Consider the following 25,833-nt stretch of genomic DNA (forward strand, 5'->3'; position numbering starts at 1 on the left):
ATGTCCTTCTCTTCCTCTTCATTGTATCTGTTGTTTAGGTTCCAGGGCTACTGATGCTTTTCTTTTCTTTCTTTCTTTCTTCTTTTCTTTCTTTCTTTCTTTCTTGTCAAAATTTGTCACGTTCCAGTGTTCCCCCTGTCTTCCCTCTGTTCGTTTTGTTCGAGTTATATGGGGGAACTAATCAAGGGGAGCTGATGACTTGCACCGGACTACAATCAATGTCCCAATCACTTGTGACCATGCCCCTTATTGGGGTCTCCCTGGGGTACATACAACATATAACTTTAACCCTTATTGGGGTCTCCCTTTGGGTATAAAAATAATAAAACACACAGTATAAAAAAAAAAAAAAAAATGCAATAAAACACAGTGTAAAAAACACACTAATTAGTGCAACTAAAACAGTATAGATAATAAAACGACCATTGATAAAACAATTAAAACCTTGGTCGTATGTGACATGTACACATACAACTATATATACACTAAAACTGGCATGTTTTTGACAACAATTCAGTGTTTAGGAAAAACATTTAATAAAACCCCTTACACACAATTTACAGTATAAGGAAATGTAATATTTATATTGAGAATCGAATTAAATTACCTTACAATCTACATTTAACTTTTGTATTTATAACAATGATTAAACATTTAGGAAAACTCTAGAAATCCCTTGCCCTCTCTTGGTGTAGCTAGACCCCTTTTGTCATGTTGCCATCCTTCCTTCAGTCCCCCTGGCTATGCAGTCAGTTCCTAATGCAAAGAAAGCCCCTCACCTCTACTGAACTCGTATGTTTGTCACCCACCCTGGCTGCTTCAATAGAAAGATGGATCTACTATAAAAGGGCACATGTGATAAAACAATTTGCAAGGCTTTGTGATTATTTAAATATAGAAGATGCTATATATAGTAGCAGCTATTTTCAAACACATGCCCTTTAAAAAAAACTGTTTCCTGTAGCAAACATTACGTCTCCTTTTGTTTAAAAATGTTTTTTTGAAATATACAGTACTTTAAAACAAATGTGTTTATGCAGTGAAGGTGCTCCATACAGCATGCTTCCTATTTGTGTATATTTAATCTCTGCTCTTTTTTTTTACAAGGACTACACCCAGACAACAAACACACCACCCATGCTTATGGCTCTGCTTTCAATAATGCACTCAATTATTTGCTTTCTGTTAAGCATTATCCTTTATATTTCCTTTGGGTCCCTATTATTAACTTGTGTTTTTAGAATGAACTGTAATTATACTGTGGTATGAAAAAAAGTGTCATTTTATTAAAGCTGATGCATTTGTTTTTCTTTAAGTGCCCAATTGCTTTACCTCCCATGTTCTCCCCATTTAGAATGTTCAATGCCATTCACTCATGCCGCAATTCCCCACACAGCTCAGGAGAACTGCAGGTCAGGGGGTGTCTTCCGATCCCATGACCAAGCCAATTGCTTCTTTACACTGAGGAAGTCGAGAGCTGATGTCAGCAAGCTACCGACCTACCAAAGCTAGCCCTGCAGCTGTCTGCCTGAGCTCACCAGGCACATGGCCGGAAGGGTCTGGGGCTCACCAGGCACATGGCCAGAAGGGTCTGGGGCTCACCAGGCCCTGGATGCTCAGAAAGGCTAGACCTGGAAGTATTCTTGTCTTAACTGCTTCATTGAAGTCCCAGGGTGGGGTTCTCTATTGTGATAACTTTGGTGGTGTGATTGGGAGTGAATCTACAGTTTTTTTTTTTTAATTGAAATTGGTTCACATACTTATATCACTGATGTGAGCCATCTCTGATGACTAAGGTGTGAATGATCTCAAGGATCCCAATACGAGGAATGTATGCAAGCTGATTATCTACGTATTAGACAGCGGCCTTGCAGAGGTGTGGATTACCGCAAGTCACATAGGCAAGGAAAAAAATCAAACATGGAAAATGAGGATTTTTCTGAAGGTAAAGAAAAAAGAAAGATAGGGGATGAATTGTAGATTTGGGGAGATCTTAAGTGAGAAATATTTTCTGGTAGAGTGGTGTTATTTGGTTCTGAATGGACAATCTGTTATTAGTTCTGCAATAGATTGTTGCTCCCTTCTCTTTTCTTATGCAATGTTTTAGACTGATACGCATGAGTGCTGTCGGCTCTAAAGGCATTGAAGACATTGAGAAAGATGTCTGTCATTGAATTTCTAAATTAAGTTCAGGATAACTGTTGCTGTAGGCAATTATCAAGCAAGAATACCCGCTGGGGACAGGTTTTCTTGGTGTAATTAGTGCCTAACCTCCGATACAGTAACTTGTAGCATGAGAGCCATCCGCTCAGCTGCTCCTTTCTCAAGTATACCTTTCTGTTCTCCAGTACAGATTCCCCTGCTCCATGTTGCAATCGACTTGCCAGAGCCTCTGCTAGGCAGGCACGCAGCCACCCTTCTCCTCCTCCTCTTTTTAGCAGCAGTTTTTGAGAAGCAGCTTGTTTGGGAAATACCTGGTCGCAATCAATCAGCTGGCCTAGCCAAGCAGAGCCCCCTGCAGGCATTCGAGAGCAATGGCAGCCGGCTGGTGTTTCGTTCTGCCATGCACAAGTGCAGCAGAGGGAACGCAGCCATGGTTACCAAGCAGAGTGCTTCCAACACTGCAGAAGGAATGCAGACGCTCGGGGGACACGGTGCATTTCTGGAGGAGGGTCGTGCCACAGCCTGCGCTATGGAGAGGGTGTTTCCTGACAAAAAAAAAATTGACTAGGGCTGCCTTTTTCAAAGACCATGGTCAAATTCTTCCAATGTTCCCAAGTTGGTGATACAGGAAACTCCCTCGTGTGACCATCTCTGCATAAACCCCAGCTCAGCATTCAGACTCTTTACTAGTAAGATGATGGGAGTTCCCTTCTGGACTTGCATGGATATGAACACATTTAGGAAGCATGAAGCCCAAACAATCACACACACACACAAAGGCAGTGGTGCTCACAGCTTGTGGGGACTTCCCAAATGGGTTTTTACAGAAAAGTAATTCAACAATCTTCACTAAAAATTGTCTATAATTAGACGACATTTAAACACACCCTCTAGTGCCTCAATATGAAACAAACAGCGAGTGTCTTAAAGGACTTTTTTTGGTCCTTGGCTAGCTTGAAAAATGACATTTCATGAAATCTCAATTTCAGATATGAATCTCAATTGATAAGCCTACGCTGTAATAATTTGATGTTGTCTACTGCAGCTCGTTTCTCTTGCATTGAAACATGGAAACGTAACCTGGCTGTAGCATTGGAGCTGTGGGGAAAATGGCATTTCAGAATGTCCTCAATGAATAGCATGACCTGTAAAGAAGTGTCTGCTTGGACAAACTATAACAATAATAATTTTGGTGGCTTCTGAAATAGGAGTGTTGGCTTTCATTGTTAAAAATCGTTTTGGCTGCAGGAACCAAGACAGTGGAATCTTCAGATCTAAACAAGCTACAGTGCGAATAACACAGCACTTGGTGCCACCTAGTGGTCTTTCTTATGCATTGACACAAAAGAGGAGAAAACACAGTTTATAGGAAAAAAAATAAGTTTATTTTTAGTCCTATGCCATTTAACACCATATGAAGATTAATATGCTTGGCATATCTTCATCGAGCTGATTAAAAAATACAATTATAATGACAGTTTAAAATTCTGAAATCAAAATGGGAGACATTTATATTACATTTCAAACACGCTTATATGACAATTTTGAAAAATGAAAACAGGTGTCTCCCCAGCTGTGTCCTTGCCCCTCTGTGTTACAGGCTCAGTTCAACACAGGGCTGTGTCCCGACCCGTGTTACAGGCTCAGTTAAACACAGGGCTGTGTCCCGACCCCTGTGTTAGAGGCTCAGTTAATAACACAGGGCTGTGTCCTTGCCCCTCTGTGTTACAGGCTCAGTTAAACACAGGGCTGTGTCCCGACCCCTGTGTTACAGGCTCAGTTAAACACAAGGCTGTGTCCCGACCCCTGTGTTAGAGACTCAGTTAAACACAGGGCTGTGTCCCGACCCCTGTGTTACAGGCTCAGTTAAACACAGGGCTTTGTCCCGACCCCTGTGTTAGAGACTCAGTCAAACACAGGGCTGTGTCCCGACCCCTGTGTTACAGGCTCAGTTAAACACAGGGCTGTGTCCCGACCCCTGTGTTACAGGCTCAGTTAAATACGGGGCTGAATTGAATAATCGTGTGTGGTTGGATGGATGGGAGGACTATCCAAACACTGTGCTCTGCAATTAACACAAGGGTAACTCCCTTTATTTACTGATCTTATTTTATATAAAATATGACAAGTTAAAATCTGAAAGAAAAAATCACGAAACTCCACTAGACATTTCGGATTGCATTTGGAACCGTTCAGGTAGTTTGCGATTATGAGGACCTTCAGTATGTGCACCGCCTACTCATCATCAAGGCTAGAATATAGATGAAACACGTCCAGTTTGCCTATTTGGTCTTACAACTTTTGATAAGCCCCAAAAATGCCCTTCTAATGTTGAGATGAGATTGTAGCTGGGATTGAATTCCAGTAATGACCAGAGCTCAGTGAGGGCTTCAATCTGTGAGCATACAGGGGTTGGACACCTGGAAGATGCACCTTTATGTAAACTGGCTGACTCTTACATGACTGGTGAATCCCCACACACAGGTTCTGTTATATATATATATATATATATATATATATATATATATATATATATATATATATATATATCCTACTTTAAGTTTAGTCAGAATGGTCAAGACAGCAGGTCTGAGAGACAAGAGTTCCCAAACCATGTTCTGCAAACCCAACTATACAGTTCAGAGTAAAACAGCACTGATTTTGAGTTTTGAGTATGGTGATGGGTTGAGTCAACACAGAATCTGGAAAACTCTTTCCTTTAATTCTTCATCCAGCTCTAGATGGTGTTGCAACAAAGGCAGAATCTTGAGAAGAACACATGCCTAGGTAAGGTGTGAGTGATTAGTATGGAGACTGCTTGAGAGCACATGCCTAGGTAAGGTGTGAGTGATTAGTATGGAGACTGCTTGAGAACACATGCCTAGGTAAGGTGTGAGTGATTAGTATGGAGACTGCTTGAGAACACATGCCTAGGTAAGGTGTGAGTGATTAGTATGGAGACTGCTTGACTCTTTCTGGTGAAGACTGTATATTTCCTCCCTGATCCTCCCTGAAGAAATCAGATGATGGTAATCACTGAGGAATGGTCACAATCACAGAACAAATACAATAGCTTGCTGGCCCTGCACTAAAGTCACAGTACTATGGCAGATTGCTTTCGTCCCACTAGTTTCCAGGACTGAACTTGATTCCCTCTACTGAACCCTGGAGACTTTCTTGGACTTCATTACATTGTCTCAATGGAACACAATCCAATGTTAACTAAGTTAAGACTACACTTCCTTACAATGTTACGGAAAACAATACTGATCTTTCTTATTTTCCAGACATTCACCTTCGGATTAGTTGTGGCACAGAGAATCCCAAATACAGATACAATACATTTTGACCAATACCGATCCATGCAAAATGGCACAAAATTCAAGCGATCTAACAGTTGGAGAGTGTACTCAGCGGAGTGACAGAGTGCAAGTTAAGTATGTAATACATATCTAGATTTTAATAATTTGTTATGTTGTACAAGGATCAGACACTCTTGAAGTTTATTATAGCTAATAAAAAAATTCCATAAATCTTAGCATACATGTATTTTCAATTTATAATAGGATATCTGGTGCTACTGTAGGTTAATGGAAACTAAGTTTCTATGCCTTATTCTTGGCTTGCCTGTTTGCATTTCACCTCATCAATGTTGTCTGGGTCAAAGCATGTTACTGGCTGTAAGCATGTCAATCAATTGGGGGAAGAAGTTGATTGGTTATTCACAGGGAAGACACCAGTGAAGGGGGTGGGGAGAATGTCTTTGTCGAGGTCAAATGACCCAGGAAGTACAAATCTAAAAGCTTTGCCTGTGAACAGTTTTCTTTAACCCACTGTAGTACCAGATATCATGTTTTGAATTGAGAATTCATGTTTGTTGTAACATGTGTTTTTCATAACTGCACATTTGAGACCTATAGAATGAATGGATGTGCATGGTGGAGAAATCTTAGCACTGCAATTGAGCTACAATTGCTATAACATTGAGGAGACTGCACAGTGCTGTTTCCTGTCATACTCGCTGCTAATGATCCTTAGGGCTCTGCAGGGCTCCTACTGGAGCAGCCAGGGCCAACAACCAGCAATACCAGACCTAAGTGTGAGCCTGCATTGGCAGACCAGTCCAGAATTCTAACAACTGCAGATGGGGAGAGGAGCAAAGGACCGCTTCAAATCTGTCGGCCACTCAAATGCTGAGGTGGAAAAACATTTCTGAACAAATGTTCTACGATGGAACCCAATATCAGCAGTTAAGTGAATAACACTTCTTCCATGTGTCAGATACACTACAGAGTCCTGGGGAGAGACCTGGGGTCTAGTTAAGCATCACCAATGTGGACGTTTCATTGCTCGGCACTGAAAGGTGGACCAGAACAGCACAGAATGAAAGGTCTGGAATGTGCATTTTAAGTTTTGTAATCTTCAGAATGATACAGTGCTTCATTTAAGCTTTCCAAATATTCTTTTAGCCAATCAGCTTTTGACTTCTTCCGCCATACTGTATTTGTACCCATAGCTAACAGCGGGGATGTACAGTCTGGTGCAATGCCATGAGAGGTACGGGCACAGCAGCTCTGCAGTCTACTTGAAGAAGCATTACCATTTCTAACCCATTGAAAAGGTCAATCCATTCTGATAGGTCCTCTTCTCAAATCCAGCTCTTTGGTAAATGGTCCCTTTACTACACACAAGGTGATGCAATCTTGAACACACTCACAACAACACTGGTGGGACCCAATTCAAACAAAGAGTTGAATATTTGTTAATCTAGAACACTGGTGTAGTGGAAACATCTTGATGAAAGTAAGCCCAGGCCCAACTGAATCACTGTACAAAACAAAGACAAAGAATACTTTAGATTTGTTTATTTTATCCGTATGGGATTACAATAAACATTACAATTTTGACAAATACAAACATACTTTTGTTTTCAAGATAATATTAACCAAAATTCAAAATATTTGTCCCGACATGTTCAATGAATTAATTCTGTGTTCGATTTTATGCTGCCCAGAGTCTGTCATTTCAATTACTTTTTTACATGTCCCAGATTCTATTGTTTGTTTCTCTCTAATCTGGGGTGGAAAATCCAGAACTGAACTACTTCCCTCAAATCATGTGACCTTTCAACTCTTCCAGCCCACCTACTCCACAGATATAAAGGCAGAGAGAGCTAGTGGGCCTGGCAGAGTGGAAAAGTATCACATGACTTGAATGGACTGAGGAAGGCTGTTTAGTCCCTAGCTAAGGCAGATGCAACAGAACTCCGAACCACTCACAATGATTGCAGACACCACAAAATGGAGGTGCAAAACAGTTCTGTATGCTACAATTACTTTACAACAGTCTATATGGGATTGTGAGAAGAACGGCTAGGTAGATTTAAAAGCATGTAAAAAAGGGTGGGTCTGAACTAATGTGGTAATGGAGGGGCAAAACTTTGAGCCTAAAGAACACTTTTAATGCCGCATGAATCGTTTAACTGGTCCTGCTCAGAAGAAAGAAAAAGTATAAATAAATAATAAAACAGTGGTGCTGTTCTGGATCAGTTTAAAATGGATCAAGATTGGATCAAACTAACTACTAATTCTCATCGATGCACAAACACCTGAAGAAAGGTGAGAGTGGGGAGACAGACATCCAACTTTCTACAGGCATCTGCCCTTGACTGTTATATTCCAATACAATTACACTGTCTTAACCAGGGATTGTAATCTTGAAGTTCTTTATAAAATCGATGAATCAGAATGTGTGAATGGTTTACAAATCTCATATCAAATGGCATTATAGTAATTGCCTACCCAGAAAACATCCAGTAAGTTTCCCATATGAGGACAGAGACAGCTATTTCAGTAAATACATTCACAATTCTGATTTAAGATGTCCAATGAAAGAATTGTATTTAGTGTTTAATATATTTCAATTTAACAGATTATATGAATCTTTATAAAAAAAAAAAAAAAAAAAAAAAAAAAAAAAAAATTATGTAAATCGATTAAAGCTAACTTTATTGATTACACCCCCCCGTCTTAACAGTCTCAATTGTTTAAGTGCAGCTCAGTTAAAAGCAGGTTTGGTTGGATGGGGAGATGCTGAGGCTCCTCACACCTGCACTGCTCCTACGGGACGCGCTTCTCCTTCTTGGTCAGCAGGTGGCACTGAATAGTCCGCAGGCGATCCTTGGCAGGGGCAAACTCGGGCTGCAGCTTCAGAGTGGATTCATACCACTGCATGGCTTTCTCAAACTCCTCCTGGAATGAGACAACAAGCCTATTTATTCAAAAGGACTTTTCACCTAGAGGTGGTGTTGTAGCACCTTGTTTAATTCAATATGATTTCTATAACTTGCATCCTCTTGTTTTTTGATTATCGAAAGCAAAGTGAAACACTTGTGGCTGCACTGTACAGAGAGTTATGTCAAATAGTTGTACTAAGGCAGTGCAACACAATTTGAAGTGTTCGCTACCCCTACGATTCTTACTTAAGGTTGTGATCTGGAGGGGATGTGTGTGCTATTTGCTATTCCAGTTCTGATTAACCATTTGAAGTGATTGTAGTCATGCACATCCATTCACTACCCTTTCAATACTGTAGATAACCTGATTTTTTTTTTTTTTAATTCACGACAGTGTCACAGGTAAAAAAACAGCAAATAGAGAGATAAATGCACTGACATCATTAAAATTAATGTCAAAGTTATTCAAGCACTTTACAGTAGCTTGTGAAATGGTAATTAACAGCCTGTAGGTAAAGTGTATCTGCAAGGGCAGCTTTCAGTTCCAGTACGTCAGGTGCATGTTCACCATTTAGGTCTTGCAAAACAAATACAATGTTTAACACACACTGATCTTAGGCATCAGTCGACTCCTCATTGACCACTGACAAGCAACCAGACTGTTTTACCAATTCCATAATCTCCTGCTTGTGATACTCCGCAACTTCAGACAAGTATTCATGTCTCAGCTGGGCTGATGAAGGATTTACTCCACCATTTGCTACACTCAGTCTGAAGAATTTAAATAACTTTTGTTTGTCTAATTTTTCAAGAGGGATATCTGCGCAAACAAACGCCTGTTAGGTCAAAATTTAATGTATTTCGTGCTTCACGGTTTTTAGTGGACTTTTGGAACGTGGAAGTCACCATTTTTTGGTTTCTACTGCCCTGGATTTCTGCCTTTTGCTTTCGGTGAATACTTGAATCTAAATGCCCGTCAACAGCCGATTTTTGGTAGTGATCTACAGTAACGTTGCAGGACGTACAGAAGAGCTTACCTCCATCGCTGTGTAAAACGTCTGCTGGATACTGCTTTACGCAATCTGCTGCAGATACATTTTTTGCCCTTTTAGAGCCTTTTTTTTCATTGCATTACTGAAGGAGGGGATAATGGCCATTACCCTTGTCTCCCTCACACCCCTCCCATTCCCTCCACACCTCTCCTCCCCTCCCCTCTCACCATGGCGATGTAGACATTGGCGAGGGTGAAATGATTCACCACAAAGTGTGGCGCGATCTCCACCGCCATACTGGCCACAGTAATGGCATCATCCCACAGCTTGGCATTGTGGAAGATATTGGCAAGGCTGATCAGAGGCACGTCCTGAAAGAGAGAGAGAGAGAGAGAGAGAGAGAAGCATATCATCACTGAAGCTCTGCAGACACTGGAAGGCACTGTCCAGCGTTCTTCCATAGTCTAGCCTTCTGTGAAGTCTTCATCAAAACCCGGATGTTACCAGTTTCATAACATTACCGAAAGTACTTTAAGCTGCAGGCACACATGATTTAACAGAGACCCCATTGCACCAATTCCTGTCTAAACAAGTGGGAGTTCTCAAAGAAGAGAGACATTCATCCCAGTGACTAAGACTACAAAATCCCGCAGATTCTAATTCCCTCAATAAACTTAGCTAAGAATGTCCTTTGCAAGCTCCATCACAGTACGGAGGTCTCCACTACATCCCCAGTGACATTCAGTGCACCCTCAGGTGGCGTGTATCCAGAGGTCAGTGCTATTACTGCGAGGGAGGGTGTGTCTCACCTTCATGTGGTGAGGAGCGTGGTTCAGAGCCTGCCTCAGACAGTCCACAGCCTTCTTCCCCTGACCCTTCACCCTCCAGTACAGCGCAGCCATGCTGGACAGCACCCACGATGTCTGGTTCTGAAGACACACACAGAGACAGACACAAACACAGAGACAAGGACACACACAAAGAGACAAGGACACACACAAAGAGACAAGGACACACACAAAGAGACAAGGACACACACAAAGAGACAGACACAGACAAGGACAGAGTCAAGAACACACACACACAGAGACAAGGACAAATACACAGAGACAATGAGGTTACCAAAAACAGCCTTTTAGTCTCTCTTCTTTGAAAAGCCTTGGTTGTGAAAGTATAACATTAATAGCACATTTACACTTGAGCACAGACCTAAACGGACTTTGACACCAATGCGTGCGCATAGCCCGACCTGTAGCGAGTGCCCGATGATGTCATACCACCCCTTGCTTGAAGACATTTCCCCTCCCCAAAACACGGAGGCGGAGGCGTTTAAACCAACAAGCCTGTCATTTGCATGTTTCTACTTCAAGGTTGTTTTTCCATACGAATTAAGACTTAATTTTGCCAACAGAAATGGAGCGAAGCATCGAAAACCTGCATATCAGTACCATCTATTTGTCAGACTCCGATATGCAAATAACGCCTGTTTCTTTAAATTTCCACTTCCAAAGCCTCTTCTTCAGGACTGTGTGGACACTTAAAGAAACAGGCATTATGACAACGGACAACTCTTATATATTATTTTTGCTGTTCAACAAAAGCAAAGCACATTGGTTTAACAGCTAAAAAGAAATATCAGTGACTTTCCGATTTTCAATTTGATACGTATCAATTTTAGGATGGCTGGACCTTGGCCGGCTGCATTTACACTATAAAAAAAAAAAAAAAAAAGACCTAAGCCTCCTCAAAGCCGGCTTAAAAGTGGCTAGTGTAAACAGTTCAGCCCCAAAAGAACTCAATTTGTCAATGTTGTGGTCGAACATTAACCCAAGCCAGTTTCAGAGAGCAATACTAGAGGGCACAAATAGAAGGAAAAGTCAAAGGCAGCAAGGACTGTTTTACTGAGAAAGTGATGAATAAATGGTAGAGTTCACAAGAGTTCTCCTTTGAATATGAATAGTTATTAATGGAGTCAATAACTTCAAGCTGAATGTTTTCTATTTAGAACTGCAATCACTCAGAGTGGTTCTTCTTGAAATATCATTTGTTTTCTGTATGAACATGCTTCTATTCATGCTCCTCTGTTCTAGCTGCCAGTCAGAGTAACCCGAGCTACATAAGACATAAGAGCCAGCGCCATCTAGTGAGCAGGTATACCGCTGTTGACTAGATGCCACTGTCTCTTACTTTTATAATGACATTTTAGCTAGGCTTGATAACATGTCATTTGATTTAGCAAGGCTGGGTAACATGACATTTGATTTAGCTAGGCTGGGTAACATGTCTTCAATAAGCAACTGCTACAGAACAGAAGAGAAACTTAAAATCGGTCAACACAGAATATATCAAATAAAAAATACAATATTTGAGTACAGTGCTCCCCCTTCATGAAGCTGTAGTCGGGAGCCATAGATAAGAGATTTTGTCTTCTAATGAGAATACAATTGGTAGTGGAATGGCCAATGGGAGCAATGACCATGCTGCCTAATAACCTGCTCTGCGGGGCACAAGGCAACCCCACAACAAGGAAGCACTGGCATTGCTAATACAAACCACTCAGAATGGAGACGGTAAAATAAACTTTGAAAAAAGAATTGGAAGCTTCTTAATAATTTCCATCAACACAGGCGCTGATCGAAGGGTGCAGTAACTTCTCTGTTGTTTTTCTTGCAGCCCTTACTAAGAGGGTGAACTTTGAATGCATAGCTTACCTTCTCTAGGACCTTGGCGATGCGTGTCCCCACCTGCTCGAAGGACTGTGGAGAGTACTTGTCTTTGCCCAGATTCTGGAGCACCTGAAGACAGGAAATTTGGATTAGTAAGATGATACAGTGTGACTATGTCTCTCTCCTGTGCAGTGGTGTGTATGTGCTGATACAGTGTGACTGTGTCTCTCTCCTATGCAGTGGTGTGTATGCACTGGGATACGTGTGACTGTGTCTCTCTCCTGTGCAGTGGTGTGTATGTGCTGGGATACGTGTGACTGTGTCTCTCTCCTGTGCAGTGGTGTGTACATGCTGTGATACAGTGTGTGTCTCTCCTGTGCAGTGGTGTGTACATGCTGTGATACGTGTGACTGTGTCTCTGTCCTGTGCAATGGTGTGTACGTGCTGTGATATGTGTGACTGTGTCTCTCTCCTGTGCAATGGTGTGTACGTGCTGTGATATGTGTGACTGTGTCTCTCTCCTGTGCAATGGTGTGTACGTGCTGTGATATGTGTGACTGTGCTGGGAGGGTACCTCTTGGAGCTGGCTCTCTCCTGTGTAGTGGATGCCTCCACGGTTGGCCACTCCATTCAGATGGTCCAGGGTGTGCATGGTGGCTGGTAGGTTGGGGTTGCAGATTGGCTCCACTGCAGGCTCTTGCAGGGGAGTGGCAAAGTCTATGTGATCTGTGATACTGTGGAGCGAAAGGGAGTGAGTGAGAATTCCCTGGGTGCACACATGGCTTTGCCAGCTGTGCTCTTTGTCTATGGCAATCCCTGTAACATTACATTTATTCCCTAGGTCATCACTGTTACTTGTATCAGACGGTCCTTGCACTTTTTCCTAAAGGTTTATAAAATCCTCTATTTAACATATATTCTTCCTCTTTATGACAGAGAGAGTGTGTGTGTTTTACAATATAAACTAATACATCTAAAATAAAATAATTAAAGCTAAAATGAAAAATAATAAAGACCAATATAGAATCCCTATTCCTTGCAAGTCCTGTAAACTACAGAACGCCTCTACTAAAGAGAATTCTGTGGATTTTTCCGATCTTTTCAAAGGAGGGAGAGAGAGTGAGGGTTACCCTTGCTTTTCAGTGCAAGCTCAGCACTCTGTTGCCATCTTGTGGTTCCCCGAAGTTGTACAAATGGGACAGTAGGACAAATTTACAAACAGTCTTTGGTCCAGAGACCAAGATTAGCGTATTTTTATAATGTAACAAAACTCAAAAGTAAACTAATTTCCACAAATATAGAAAAGGGCCACATTTACCAAGTATTTATTTAGTTGATGTTTGCACATTTGTAATGATTATACAGTACTGATCAAAGTTTGAGAAGTTTTACTCTCTAAATAAAATGTTGTACTGCTGATCAAAAAGGGATTTTTAATTTAAACATAAGGTATGGTAATTGATCTTTCTGAAAGACTCCTTATTCACCTTTCCTCTTTCAGTTGCTCGACCCAGTTTATTATGCATTCATGTTCCACCTATCTACCTAAAACAATTTAGCATGACATTTGAATATTTTCCTCAGCTAATGTGAAGTTGTTTTTTCTGTTCGATTATATCAATAATGTGAGGAACTGGGGGCTCCCGAGTGGCGCATCCAGTAAAAGCGCTCCGCGTAGAGTGCAGGATGCGCTCTATAGTCTGGACGTTGCGAGTTTGAGTCCAGGCTATTCCTTTGCCGACCGTGGATGGGAGCTCCCAGGGGGCGGCGCTCAATTGGCTGAGCGCCGCCCGGGGGGGGGGGGGGGGGGGGGGTTAGGTCGGCCAGGGTGTCCTCGGCTCACCGTGCACCAGCGACCCCTGTAGTCTGGCCGGGCGCCTGCGGGCTTGCCTGTAAAGCTGCCCAAGAGCTGCGTTGTCCTCCGACGCTGTAGCTCTTGGGTGGCTGCATGGTGAGTCCGCAGCATGAAAAAAAGCGGTTGGCTGATGGCACACGCTTCGGAGGACAGTGTGTCGCCCTCCCGAGTCAGCGCAGGGGTGGTAGCGGTGAATTGAGCCTAAAAATAATTGGCCATTTCCAAATTGCGGAGAAAATAATTGGCAACGACTAAATTTAAAATAAATAAATAAATAAATAAATAAATAAATAAATAAATAAAAATAGAGGAACAGGACCTTTAGTCTAAAGTGATTGCAGCTCACAAAGTACTTCCAGAAATCTTAACTGTCTTCAGTGTTGTGGAAATGACTTTGTAATAGTAATCCATCACAGTTACTAGTTACTAGTTACTTAAACAAAATTGTAATTAGTTAACTTATTATTTAGAAAAAATGTAACTGGTTACAGTTAAAAATTGTTACTTCTCAGGAACAGTTTACATGTTAGAGATATTTTTTGGTCAGGCTGCATCTTGAAATATTCTCAAAAAGATCCAGCTTTCAAACCCTTTTGCCATTTTGTAGATGGTATGAAAAGCACGTTCCTCTGACGTACTGTTTGACTTGCATTATTTTCTAGATTATGCATTAGCTATTGTCCTTTTTAAAATGTAACGACAAGAAACTGTTGTTTTTTCACATAAAATGTAATCCATTACTTCACTTAATATCCTGAGAAAGTAACAAGTTACTTAGAAATGTAATCAGATAACAGTAACACATCCCTGTTTTGCACTTCCAGTAGCGACACAGGTTTTAAACGTGCAGTTTTGAAAGAAGCATGCGTTTTAGCAAACATGTCATTTTATTTTAAACATGATATCTGGTATGACACCAGGTTAAAGAAAGTTCTCTGTTTCATCACTGTTACACTTGCACTTTGTAGATCATTTCATAACAGCTAACCATGTTATGACTGAAAGAAATAAGGAAGCAGCTGTGCTCAGACTGGGATGCTGCTGACGTGTTAAACTGACAGATACTGCGGGGCTCTCCTTCCCCATTAAACAGCTGTGCTCAGACTGGGACGCTGCTGATGGATTAAAGTGCTGCTATGCTGCCTGGGACTCACTCAATGCTCTTTGCAGACACTGCCAGCCAGGTGCTTGCCACTGTGGTGGGCTCCACTCTGCGGAGGCGCTGGCACTCGTCTGGGCTTGGCCAGCCAAGACTCAGGTAGTCCCGGCGTCTCCCTGTAAACACACACTGTGTCAGACTAGCAGTCACACACAACAAGCTCTCCCCCACCAAGGCAATGGGAAAGCCAGGTGTCAAGAGCAATGCTGCAGCTGAAGGCAAGCATCACATACTTGATTTCAATGAAAATAAATGATTTTTCCATAAACGTTATTTGTCAAGGCAGTTGTGGTATAACAAAAATACCTTATGTTTAAAGTAGAGGTAGCATAATAGTAGCCTATGAATCAAATGGGCATTGCTTTGAAATAGGTGTTTTCAAGTGATTTTGTAAGGATTTTATAATTTTACAGACTGAGGGAGTGTTGGGGGCTCTGTTACAGTAGATGGAGAGTTGGGGGCTCTGTTACAGTAAGGTATAGAGGGGTACAAATGGAGGGAGAGTTGGGGGCTCTGTTACAGTATAGAGGGGTACAGATTGAGGGAGAGTCAGGGGCTCAGTGAGGAGGTACCTGGGGGTCCCGGGGAGGGGATTTGGGGTCCGCTAATCTCCAGGGTGGAGTGGAAGCCAGCCTCCCTCTCTCGGCTCCCCACTTGCAGGTCAGAAGGGTCTGTCTTGGGCTTCCTCATACGCTTCACCTGGAATGTGATCTGCAGAAAACACAGGAAAAAAAAAAAAAAAAAGACGACAATCACCCAGCAGCCACGGGCATTTTATTCTGTTGCAGTATTGTGCCATTCCTCCACGTGGAGGGGCAGGGTCTGGGTGTATTGGGGGGCAGGGGTGTGCTGTGTCTCTTCGTACCCACTCGGCTCCATCATCATCCTCGCAGTTCCCGAAGCAGGGCCCTGCTCTCCCCCCAGCGTCTGCCTCCTCTCCTCCTCCTCTCTTCAGCACCCTGATCCCCTGCAGGTCCACACGGCGCCCCTTCACATCCAGAGCCCCCTCGAAGGCTCCAATCAGATCCTCCTTCAGCTGCCACTCTTCCTTTTCCTTCTCCTCCTCCTCCTTGCTCTCCTCCACCTGCTGCACCTCCTCGTCTTGCTGCAGCTCCCCGCCAGAGCCGTTACCATCCAGGACCAGCATCGCTGAGACAGGGAGAGACTGAGGTCACCACTAGGGAATACACAACTCACACGAAGAGCAATTGGAAATAACGAAATAATCCCACACATATTACAGTGTTCTACTTCTATTAGCTACATAGATCTCAAAAGTGCAATCTTTAAAGAAGCAGGTATTACAGCAAACACACATTTTCATTTTCAAACAGATGTCTGTTACTTCTTTTCTTCCTTGGTCACTTACCCCCAGCAGTGTCTTCTGGCTGAAAGCATGTCAGTCAATAGGGGAAGCAGCTGGTTGGTTACTGACAGGAAATAAGCCGGTGAAGGGGTGAAATGACCCAGGAAGTGCAAGACAGTCTAAAAGTATAACTTGTTTTCTTTAACCAACTGTAGTGCCAGACATTTCAAAGGAAATACATGCTTGCTATAACATGCATTTCTTTAAAAACTGCACATTTGAGACCTAGGGGGTACTTAAGGGTCTTAGGGGGTACATAGGATGAGTCAAATGCATGAATAAAAATGAAAGTAAGACAGAATAATGATCTTGAATTTATTTTTTTATTATATATTATCTCTAAACCACTGTGCATGAATATTTCATTTGTTTAGCAGCTCAAAGTACTTGTATTGTAACGCTTGAAATGTTTTTGCTTACGATTGTAAGTCGCCCTGGATAAGGGCGTCTGCTAAGAAATAAATAATAATAATAATAATAATAAAGTGAAATCGCAGATAAATTAAAAAAGCACACAGGATCTATCGATTGAGTGGCTTTCCACTCTGATTCTGCCTATGGAAGTTTGCTGTTTTCAGCTTGTTGTATAATTGAATACTAATCAATGAAGCACACTCTTTCTGCATGTTATAGTACTATAAATAAATAATAATCACAATACTCATAGATTGACAGTTTTTGTTTTATTTATTATTGATATCTTTAGGATAATGTTTTTGGTATTGTAAACATTTTAAAATGGCACACAAAGATTGGAAGTAAACGGTAACGTGATAAACATTTGCAGTGCAGACTCTTTTGTATCAGCTAAAATCATTTTGCTGAACAGAAAGCGAATACAAGTGTTTCCAAAGAGACTCCCAAATACTGTCTTTTAATTCTGTGCATCCAAAGACATGTAATTAAGTTTTAAGAATGAAGCCTACTGTTTGGTATTCTGTCCTAAAGCAGCAGTTTGTCAGTATATCAGTAACAAATGATATATTAAATGAACAGGAAAAAAAGAAAACGTGCTAATCCTTTATCGCAACTGTGGTACCATTCAGCAGAGCAGAAATTGTAAAGGGGTTCTTGAGCTGAAACCTCCTGACAGAAGGGGTACATTTTCCAAAAAAGGTTGAAAACCCCTGCCCTAAATGAATGTAACCCTGCAGTAAATTAATGTGGAGAAAATGTATGGAACTTGAACTTTGTCAGCTACAATTATCTTCACGCAGTATTAACATCACAACCACAGTATATCCAAAGCGTTCTTGGGTTTTATTTCAGAGTCAATAACATAAAATGACACATTGTGGTAACTGTATGTTTTATCAGTGCCCAATGTAAAACACCTACTTTTAAATATTGTTTAATTAAAAACTCCATCGTAAAAAGGTGGTCAAGTTCCAAATGGAGAATAAACAAGAATGGGTATTTGAGAACAAAAGCAAAGCCTCCCCAAAAGTGTAATGTAAGGGGAATGTTAGAGCAGATCGACTGTAAACAGCAAGTGAGCGGGTTTGCAAACTCATACAAGCTTTACACTTCTGCATATTAGAAAATCCAGGATGCTAACCTTATTTTTTTGCCCCTTTTTTCTCCCCAATTTATAATGTAGTCCAATTATGGCCCCTCATTGCAGCAATCCCAACAGTAGGGTCGCTGTAGTGTGATGAGGTGAAACAGTCCCTGCTGGTTTTGGCTTCCTAACCCATGAGTGTGCCAGAGCCAATGCGACACTCCCTCAGGAATCCGCAGCAAAGATCAGCGGCTTCGCACAGCCAGAACGAGAACTGGCACTAACTTTATGACTCGCTCTGCAAACCAAAATGCCCATTCTTTTACCAGGTGAGCCACTCTGGGATCTATACTAACCTTAATCTGACAGTCTCAACAACTGACTTTTAAAGTTCTGCTGAGTAAATTTAAGTTACCATTGAAATCTGTAGCAAAAACATATTTCATGGGTTTCAGGAAATTATGGGTGAACGTTGCTTGTTTTTAATTTATTTTAAACACAATGCATTTGTGCAGCTTGCTCAGTCATTCAGCCTTCTTTAGCTTGAAAAAAAATAAACCTGTGCTTTGTTTAAAACTAAAATGTTTCTAGTAAAACTGCCTGCACTTTTTTTGAAATCTGCCAAACCTTTTGTCTGGATACATTTGTTGGTACAGTAATTTTGCCTGCTTCATGCACTTATAGGAGTGCCTATCTGGTTGCATGGTTGAGACATTCCATGCTTCTGGAACAAAGTGGGGTGTGCAGTTGACCGGTCAGTTCAAAAGTTTGGTGTTCGTAACGCTCAGGTTCTACTGTAAAGTGCATGACAGATAAGATTCATGGAGTTATTTTGTTCTTTACAAACACTTAATGAAAGTATATTTAAATCCCTGATACTAGCAGTGAGATCCAATGAAGTAGGCTTACAATGGAGCTGTAAGGGGTCCCAGGGTAGGGTTCAGTGAATGCCAGGCTCTCCCTCCTGTCTGCTCCTGCGTCTCCGAGGGGCTCCGACCCCAGGCTCTCCCTCCTGTCTGCTCCTGTGTCTCCGAGGGGCTCCGACCCCAGGCTCTCCCTCCTGTCTGCTCCTGCGTCTCCGAGGGGCTCCGACCCCAGGCTCTCCCTCCTGTCTGCTCCTGCGTCTCCGAGGGGCTCCGACCCCAGGCTCTCCCTCCTGTCTGCTCCTGCGTCTCCGAGGGGCTCCGACCCCAGGCTCTCCCTCCTGTCTGCTCCTGCGTCTCCGAGGGGCTCCGACCCCAGGCTCTCCCTCCTGTCTGCTCCTGCGTCTCCGAGGGGCTCCGACCCCAGGCTCTCCCTCCTGTCTGCTCCTGTGTCTCCGAGGGGATCCGACCCCAGGCTCTTCCTCCTGTCTGCTCCGGTGTCTCCGAGGGGATCCGACCCCAGGCTCTCCCTCCTGTCTGCTCCTGCGTCTCCGAGGGGCTCCGACCCCAGGCTCTCCCTCCTGTCTGCTCCTGTGTCTGAGGGGCTTCCCATTAGCACATGCACTCTTGGGGATCCTTGTTACTAAAATTAGTCTCAGCACCAACATCAAAACCCCACTCTGATGCACTCAAAGAACCTGGCTGCGGAGCAGGAGCCAGCATTTGCAAAGCGGAATGAAGTGGTTGGTAAGAAGTCTCGGGGCAGAGATTAAAAGAACGAAAGAGCAGGGAGAGAGCAAGCAGAGACACATGAAACAGACTCTCCACTGCAGTCTTCTATACTGTACATAGCACCTTGTGTTTAAACAGCTAGCTGGGATTCAGCCCATGGATTGTATGAGATATCAGGGGGGCAGCAAGTCACATTGCAGGTGAAATGCTGTCGCTCTGGGAGGCGATCAGAGACAACGTGTAATGCCAGTCTGAAAAGCCTGGTCAGAAACTGCTCCAGCAAGACAGGGCCTGTACCCTACATGAAGTAAATGACGTCAGCCCAATGTCCAAAGACCTGTCCTGATATCGGGGACTCCTGAGGGGCCTTTAACCAGCAGAGATCATCCACAGTCCTGCCACTCCACCCACACCCACACACATACACTTAACCCTTTACAGGACACACATTGATTTGGTCACATTACATTTTTAAGCATATTTTCTGAAAGAGTGAATAAAAAATAAACGGCATATCTGTTTCAATTATTTTGTGAAAAATAGACTAGCAGCCAGATCTGGCCCAAATAAAATTGAAAGCAAATGAATCATTACATACAATAACAAGAGCTCCACGCTAATTTTTTGCAGTGGTTTTTGTATATATATATATATATGCAAGCTTATCAAGTGCAACACAGAGTAAAAGGAGCATTACATTTGTGAATACTTGTAATATGAGCTGTAATATAAAAAAATATTTACACTTGGTGAGCCTACATATATAGATATATAAAAACATGTTAATACAAGTTGAAAATAAAAAAGATGTGCAAAAATGTCTCAACGTGGCAGATAGGGGACAGATCTAGCAACCCTATTCTAACTAATAATTTACAGAGAAATGTAAGGAGTCAATCGGATCATAAAAAAATAAAGCACCACATGGAAAAATGATAGTGTGACAGATGGACAGATGCCTCAATAAACTCCCAGGCTCTAATACTCTCAATAACTTGTGCAAAACGTACAGTATGACATACAGGCACGTGATGCTGACATAGACAGAGACTATATACCCCAGATCATGATATTAAAATGTCTTTTCTTTAAAATTAGTCAAGCAATTCTTTAGATATATGTAAAAATGGCACCATGTTATGTCCCAGGTCCAAGTGAAGTGGGTTGTTACATTCATGGAATTTGCAAAGGACTGAAATATGGCATCTCAGACAGCTGTGATGGCGGAAGGTGGTGATATTTTACTGATGAATACACACAGATTGGTGAGCATCGTCGCACAGAACATCTCATTTCATTGGTTTATAAGATGGGAAGAGTCAGGCAAAAATGAAATATTTATCACAGAAGTTGTTTCACCTTTATTTGATCTATCTGGGGCAGAGCCTCCATGGCTTCCCTGCTAGCATCTCCAGCACCCTGGGGCACAGCCTCCATGGCTTCCCTGTTAGTATCTCCAGCACCCTGGGGCAGAGCCTCCATGGCTTCCCTGCTAGCATCTCCAGCACCCTGGGGCACAGCCTCCATGGCTTCCCTGCTAGCATCTCCAGCGCCCTTGGGCAGAGCCTCCATGGCTTCCCTGCTAGCATCTCCAGCACCCTGGGGTAGAGCCTCCATGGCTTCCCTGCTAGCATCTCCAGCACCCTGGGGCAGAGCCTCCATGGCTTCCCTGCTAGCATCTCCAGCACCCTGGGGCACAGCCTCCATGGCTTCCCTGCTAGCATCTCCAGCGCCCTGGGGCACAGCCTCCATGGCTTCCCTGCTAGCATCTCCAGCGCCCTTGGGCAGAGCCTCCATGGCTTCCCTGCTAGCATCTCCAGCACCCTGGGGTAGAGCCTCCATGGCTTCCCTGCTAGCATCACCAGCGCCCTTGGGCAGAGCCTCCATGGCTTCCCTGCTAGCATCTCCAGCACCCTGGGGCAGAGCCTCCGTGGCTTCCCTGCTAGCATCTCCAGCGCCCTGGGGCAGAGCCTCCATGGCTTCCCTGCTAGCATCTCCAGCACCCTGGGGCAGAGCCTCCATGGCTTCCCTGCTAGCATCTCCAGCGCCCTGGGGCAGAGCCTCCATGGCTTCCCTGCTAGCATCTCCAGTGCCCTGGGGCAGAGCCTCCATGGCTTCCCTGCTAGCATCTCCAGCGCCCTGGGGCAGAGCCTCCAGTCATGAGTACTTTCAATAAATACTGTACATACTTTACGACTAACTTATGGGGTATGCATTAACTACAGCCTTCCATTTTAACTGTAATGTTATTGCGTCTTACAATAAAAACAATTCTTATTGGCTTTACTGACCACAAACAATACGACTGTGAAGCAAACACAGAAACAGAAGAAAAAAATATATTCCAACGCTGCAGATGGAATATACTTACCAAAAGGCCCACAAGCACATACTATATATTTCTGATATTTAAAAATAAAATTATAATAAACTGTATCGATGCTGCACTAATGCAAATAAAGAAACAATAATATTGTATTCCTTATTGATCGCCTTGCTATAGCAATATAAAGCATCCTGACTCTCTCCAAACACAGAATATTGTATTTATTATATAGACTTCGGTTGACATCCAATAGGCAAATTGGTAGGTTAGGTTAAGGGGGACTAAGACGCCGAGAAATCCTAAGGATCAAGAATCACAAACACACATTGCAAGAGAATGGATTCCACCTTATGTTTTTTATTATTTTATTTTTAATTGAAAACCTGGATTTACTGGTCTTGTGTTTCTGGCAATTCTCAGGCAGGCTATCCCGTCATTGCTATGATCTATGATGTCACAATCGACCATTGAGAACGCAAGAACCAAAGAAGTTTGATAGAGGATTCTTGGTGCAATTCCTCCAATATGAAATATGTTGTGTTTAAAGTGCTTTACTGGAGTTCAGGAGCTGCTCCTCAGGTCTAGTTGTTAAATGTGTTTTTATAGTTTTTAAAATTCCCAATACAATACTGTTCTTACTGTCTCCATAGAATGGACCACACCCCTTAAAGCCGGTTAGCAACACCTCTCAATCCACTCCCACACACTCAGACAGACAGTTCTGCAGTGTACCGAATATTGAAAGAGCTTTATAAATATCACCCAGCTATTTTTATCCTGTTCAATTATTAACTGTCCGGTTCCTTTACATCAAAGCTTTCTTCTCTTTTCCCCACAGGGTGTGTGTAGTGCAGGGGGGCTGAGAGATGGGGAGAAGAGATGCAAAAATGAGAGGGAGGGAGAAAGGTAAAGAAATCAACTGAAGCTATATATAGAGCCAAGTCCTTGTGCCTGCACTAAAATTAGCTTCTATTGAACGGCACATGAAAGGGACTGGGGAATGAGGGGAAGGCTATATTTAGATAGATAGATGGGTGACTGAGAAATGAGGGGGGAGGCTGTATTTAGATAGATGGGTGACTGGGGAATGAGGGGGGAAGGCTGTATTTAGATAGATGGGTGACTGGGGAATGAGGGGAAGGCTGTATTTAGATAGATGGGTGACTGGGGAATGAGGGGGGAAGGCTGTATTTAGACAGATGGATTGGTGACTGGGGAATGAGCGGAATGCTGTATTTAGATAGATGGGTGACTGGGGAATGAGGGGAAGGCTGTATTTAGATAGATGAGTGACTGGGGAATGAGGGGAAGGCTGTATTTAGATAGATGGGTGACTGGGGAATGAGGGGGGAAGGCTGTACTTAGATAGATGGATAAAGAACATCCCAGATAACCCTCCAGCCCCGTTCCCACTGGTGACCAGTGATGTCATCAACCGCAACACACAAAAGAACAAACAGACCAATCTGCATAGTGTTCCAATGCACGATACAATCTCAGGGTTACCACTGCATCATCAGCCTGCTTCATCCCCACGGAAACCCTTCCCAATGCGTCAAAATCACCTGCTTCATCCCCACGGAAACCCTTCCCAATGAGTCAAAATCACCTGCTTCATCCCCACGGAAACCCTTCCCAATGCGTCAAAATCACCTGCTTCATCCCCACGGAAACCCTTCCCAATGCGTCAAAATCACCTGCTTCATCCCCACGGAAACCCTTCCCAATCCGTCAAAATCACCTGCTTCATCCCCACGGAAACCCTTCCCAATCCGTCAAAATCACCTGCTTCATCCCCACGGAAACCCTTCCCAATCCGTCAAAATCACCTGCTTCATCCCCACGGAAACCCTTCCCAATGCGTCAAAATCACCTGCTTCATCCCCACGGAAACCCTTCCCAATGCGTCAAAATCACCTGCTTCATCCCCACGGAAACCCTTCCCAATGCGTCAAAATCACCTGCTTCATCCTCACGGAAACCCTTCCCAATCCGTCAAAATCACCTGCTTCATCCTCACGGAAACCCTTCCCAATGCGTCAAAATCACCTGCTTCATCCTCACGGAAACCCTTCCCAATCCGTCAAAATCACCTGCTTCATCCCCACGGAAACCCTTCCCAATCCGTCAAAATCACCTGCTTCATCCTCACGGAAACCCTTCCCAATCCGTCAAAATCACCTGCTTCATCCTCACGGAAACCCTTCCCAATCCGTCAAAATCACCTGCTACATCCCCACGGAAACCCTTCCCAATCCGTCAAAATCACCTGCTTCATCCCCACGGAAACCCTTCCCAAAGACTTCCCAATCCCTCAAAATCACCTGCTTCATCCCCACGGTAACCCTTCCCAAAGACTTCAATGACGTTTCATTCACCTTTCATGCGCTAGCTGCTGTACTATCTACTTATTCAATCTAATTATAGCAGAGTTCCGAAGAACAACTTAAAACAAGAGATTGGCTTCTAAATGAAGGGAATTCCTGCCTCGGACCGTTTCATTGTACTCGCAATGTGTACCAGCAGAAATGGTTTGGTACACACCAAAATTAGGGGTCATCATCCAAGTCGCTGTCTAGCCACTAGCAGGGATGGACTTTTTAGTAAATTGGAACATTCCGGCCTTACATGATATATGGGGACTGGTATTTAATTACGGTCAGCGATAATAAGCTCAGTTACCCAGACATCGTTGTCAGATCCCAGAGACTCAATAGCAAAAATCCGGAGATTAGGCAGGTATGGGTCACAGCCAGATAATATGCACCCTCGATGCCTACATGAAAAATGTACTGACGGTATGCATTTGCGTCTTAAAAAACAATATGGAAGTTCGTATTTGTTTTTTTTACTGGTGTCCAGTTGTGTGAACCTGTGCTTAGCTGTCTGTTCTAATGAAGTGAATTCCTGTTTCATTGTACTCACGCTTGCAGGCCGGCGAGCTGCTCAGGTTGTACAGGAAGGGGTAGAACTGCAGGCAGCGGATGAGCCGGAGGCTGCTCTCACACTCCGGGCAACGCGTCCCCAGAGACAGGGCCTGTCGAAACACCGACACCGCACCGCTCACATTCCCCTGGGCTAGGCACACATTCCCCAGGCTGAGCAGAGTCAGGGGCTAAGGAGAGACACAGAGACAGACTCATTACACAGGCGCTGGTTCACTCGCTCAGGGAGCACTGTGGTCTAGTGGTTACAGCTGAGGGACTGGGAGGCAGCGTGGGCTAGTGGTTAGAGCTGAGGGACTGGGAGAGAGGCAGTGTGGTCTACTGGTTAGAGCTGAGGGACTGGGAGAGAGGCAGGGTGGTCTAGTGGTTAGAGCCGAGGGACTGGGAGAGAGAAAGTGTGGTCTAGTGGTTAGAGCTAAATGAGAAATCTTGGTATTATTTTTTTACCCTAGTCTAGCCTTTGAGTCCCATGTGCAGAAAGTCACCAGGGTGTCATTTTTTCATTTACGTAATATTGCCCGGTTCCATTCTATACTGTCTTTGTCTGATGCTGAGAAGTTAGTACATGTCTTTGTCTCTTCTAGACTGGATTACTGCAATGCTCTGCTTGTTGATGTCTCTAAGAGGGTTCTCAACAGACTGCAGTATGTTCAGAATTCAGTTGCTCGGGTTTTAACAAAACCTAAATCCTGCAAACATATAACTCCTGTTTTGGCATCCTTGCATTGGCTGCCTGTCAAGATTAGGACTGATTTTAAAATTCTGATGATGACCTATAAGGCTCTAAACAGCTTGGCTCCATGCTGTATAAAAGATTTGGTACACAACTATATTCCATCACGGAATTTGCGGTCAATGGACTCTGGTCTTTTAATTATTCCAAAAACAAGGTTCAATGGATGACAGCACATTCTGCAGACATGCACCAAGATTGTGGAATGCTCTTCCTGGGGTGATCAAAGACTCTGAGACTCTGGATATTTTTAAATCATGTCTTAAAACTTTTATAGACTTGCATTTCCTAATGTTT

The 25,833-nt window shown here is 43.2% G+C and overlaps 1 protein-coding gene across 1 annotated transcript in view; it reads right to left on the bottom strand.

The window, feature by feature from the left end:
- Positions 1–7,005: 7,005 nt before the first annotated feature.
- LOC117431951 (tetratricopeptide repeat protein 17-like) overlaps positions 7,006–25,833 on the bottom strand; it is a 49,348-nt gene continuing 30,520 nt past the window's right edge. Inside the window, exons 16-24 of the mRNA XM_034053259.3 lie at positions 24,784–24,973; positions 15,936–16,219; positions 15,643–15,781; positions 15,066–15,186; positions 12,631–12,790; positions 12,102–12,185; positions 10,200–10,319; positions 9,618–9,761; positions 7,006–8,414 (exon numbers count right to left, since the gene is read on the bottom strand). Coding sequence (XP_033909150.1) covers positions 8,283–8,414; positions 9,618–9,761; positions 10,200–10,319; positions 12,102–12,185; positions 12,631–12,790; positions 15,066–15,186; positions 15,643–15,781; positions 15,936–16,219; positions 24,784–24,973 — 1,374 coding nt within the window. The 3' untranslated portion in view covers positions 7,006–8,282. The remainder of the gene's footprint in view (positions 8,415–9,617; positions 9,762–10,199; positions 10,320–12,101; positions 12,186–12,630; positions 12,791–15,065; positions 15,187–15,642; positions 15,782–15,935; positions 16,220–24,783; positions 24,974–25,833) is intronic.

The sequence above is a fragment of the Acipenser ruthenus genome, chromosome 27, assembly GCF_902713425.1.
Source record: "Acipenser ruthenus chromosome 27, fAciRut3.2 maternal haplotype, whole genome shotgun sequence".
Classification (NCBI taxonomy): domain Eukaryota; kingdom Metazoa; phylum Chordata; class Actinopteri; order Acipenseriformes; family Acipenseridae; genus Acipenser; species Acipenser ruthenus.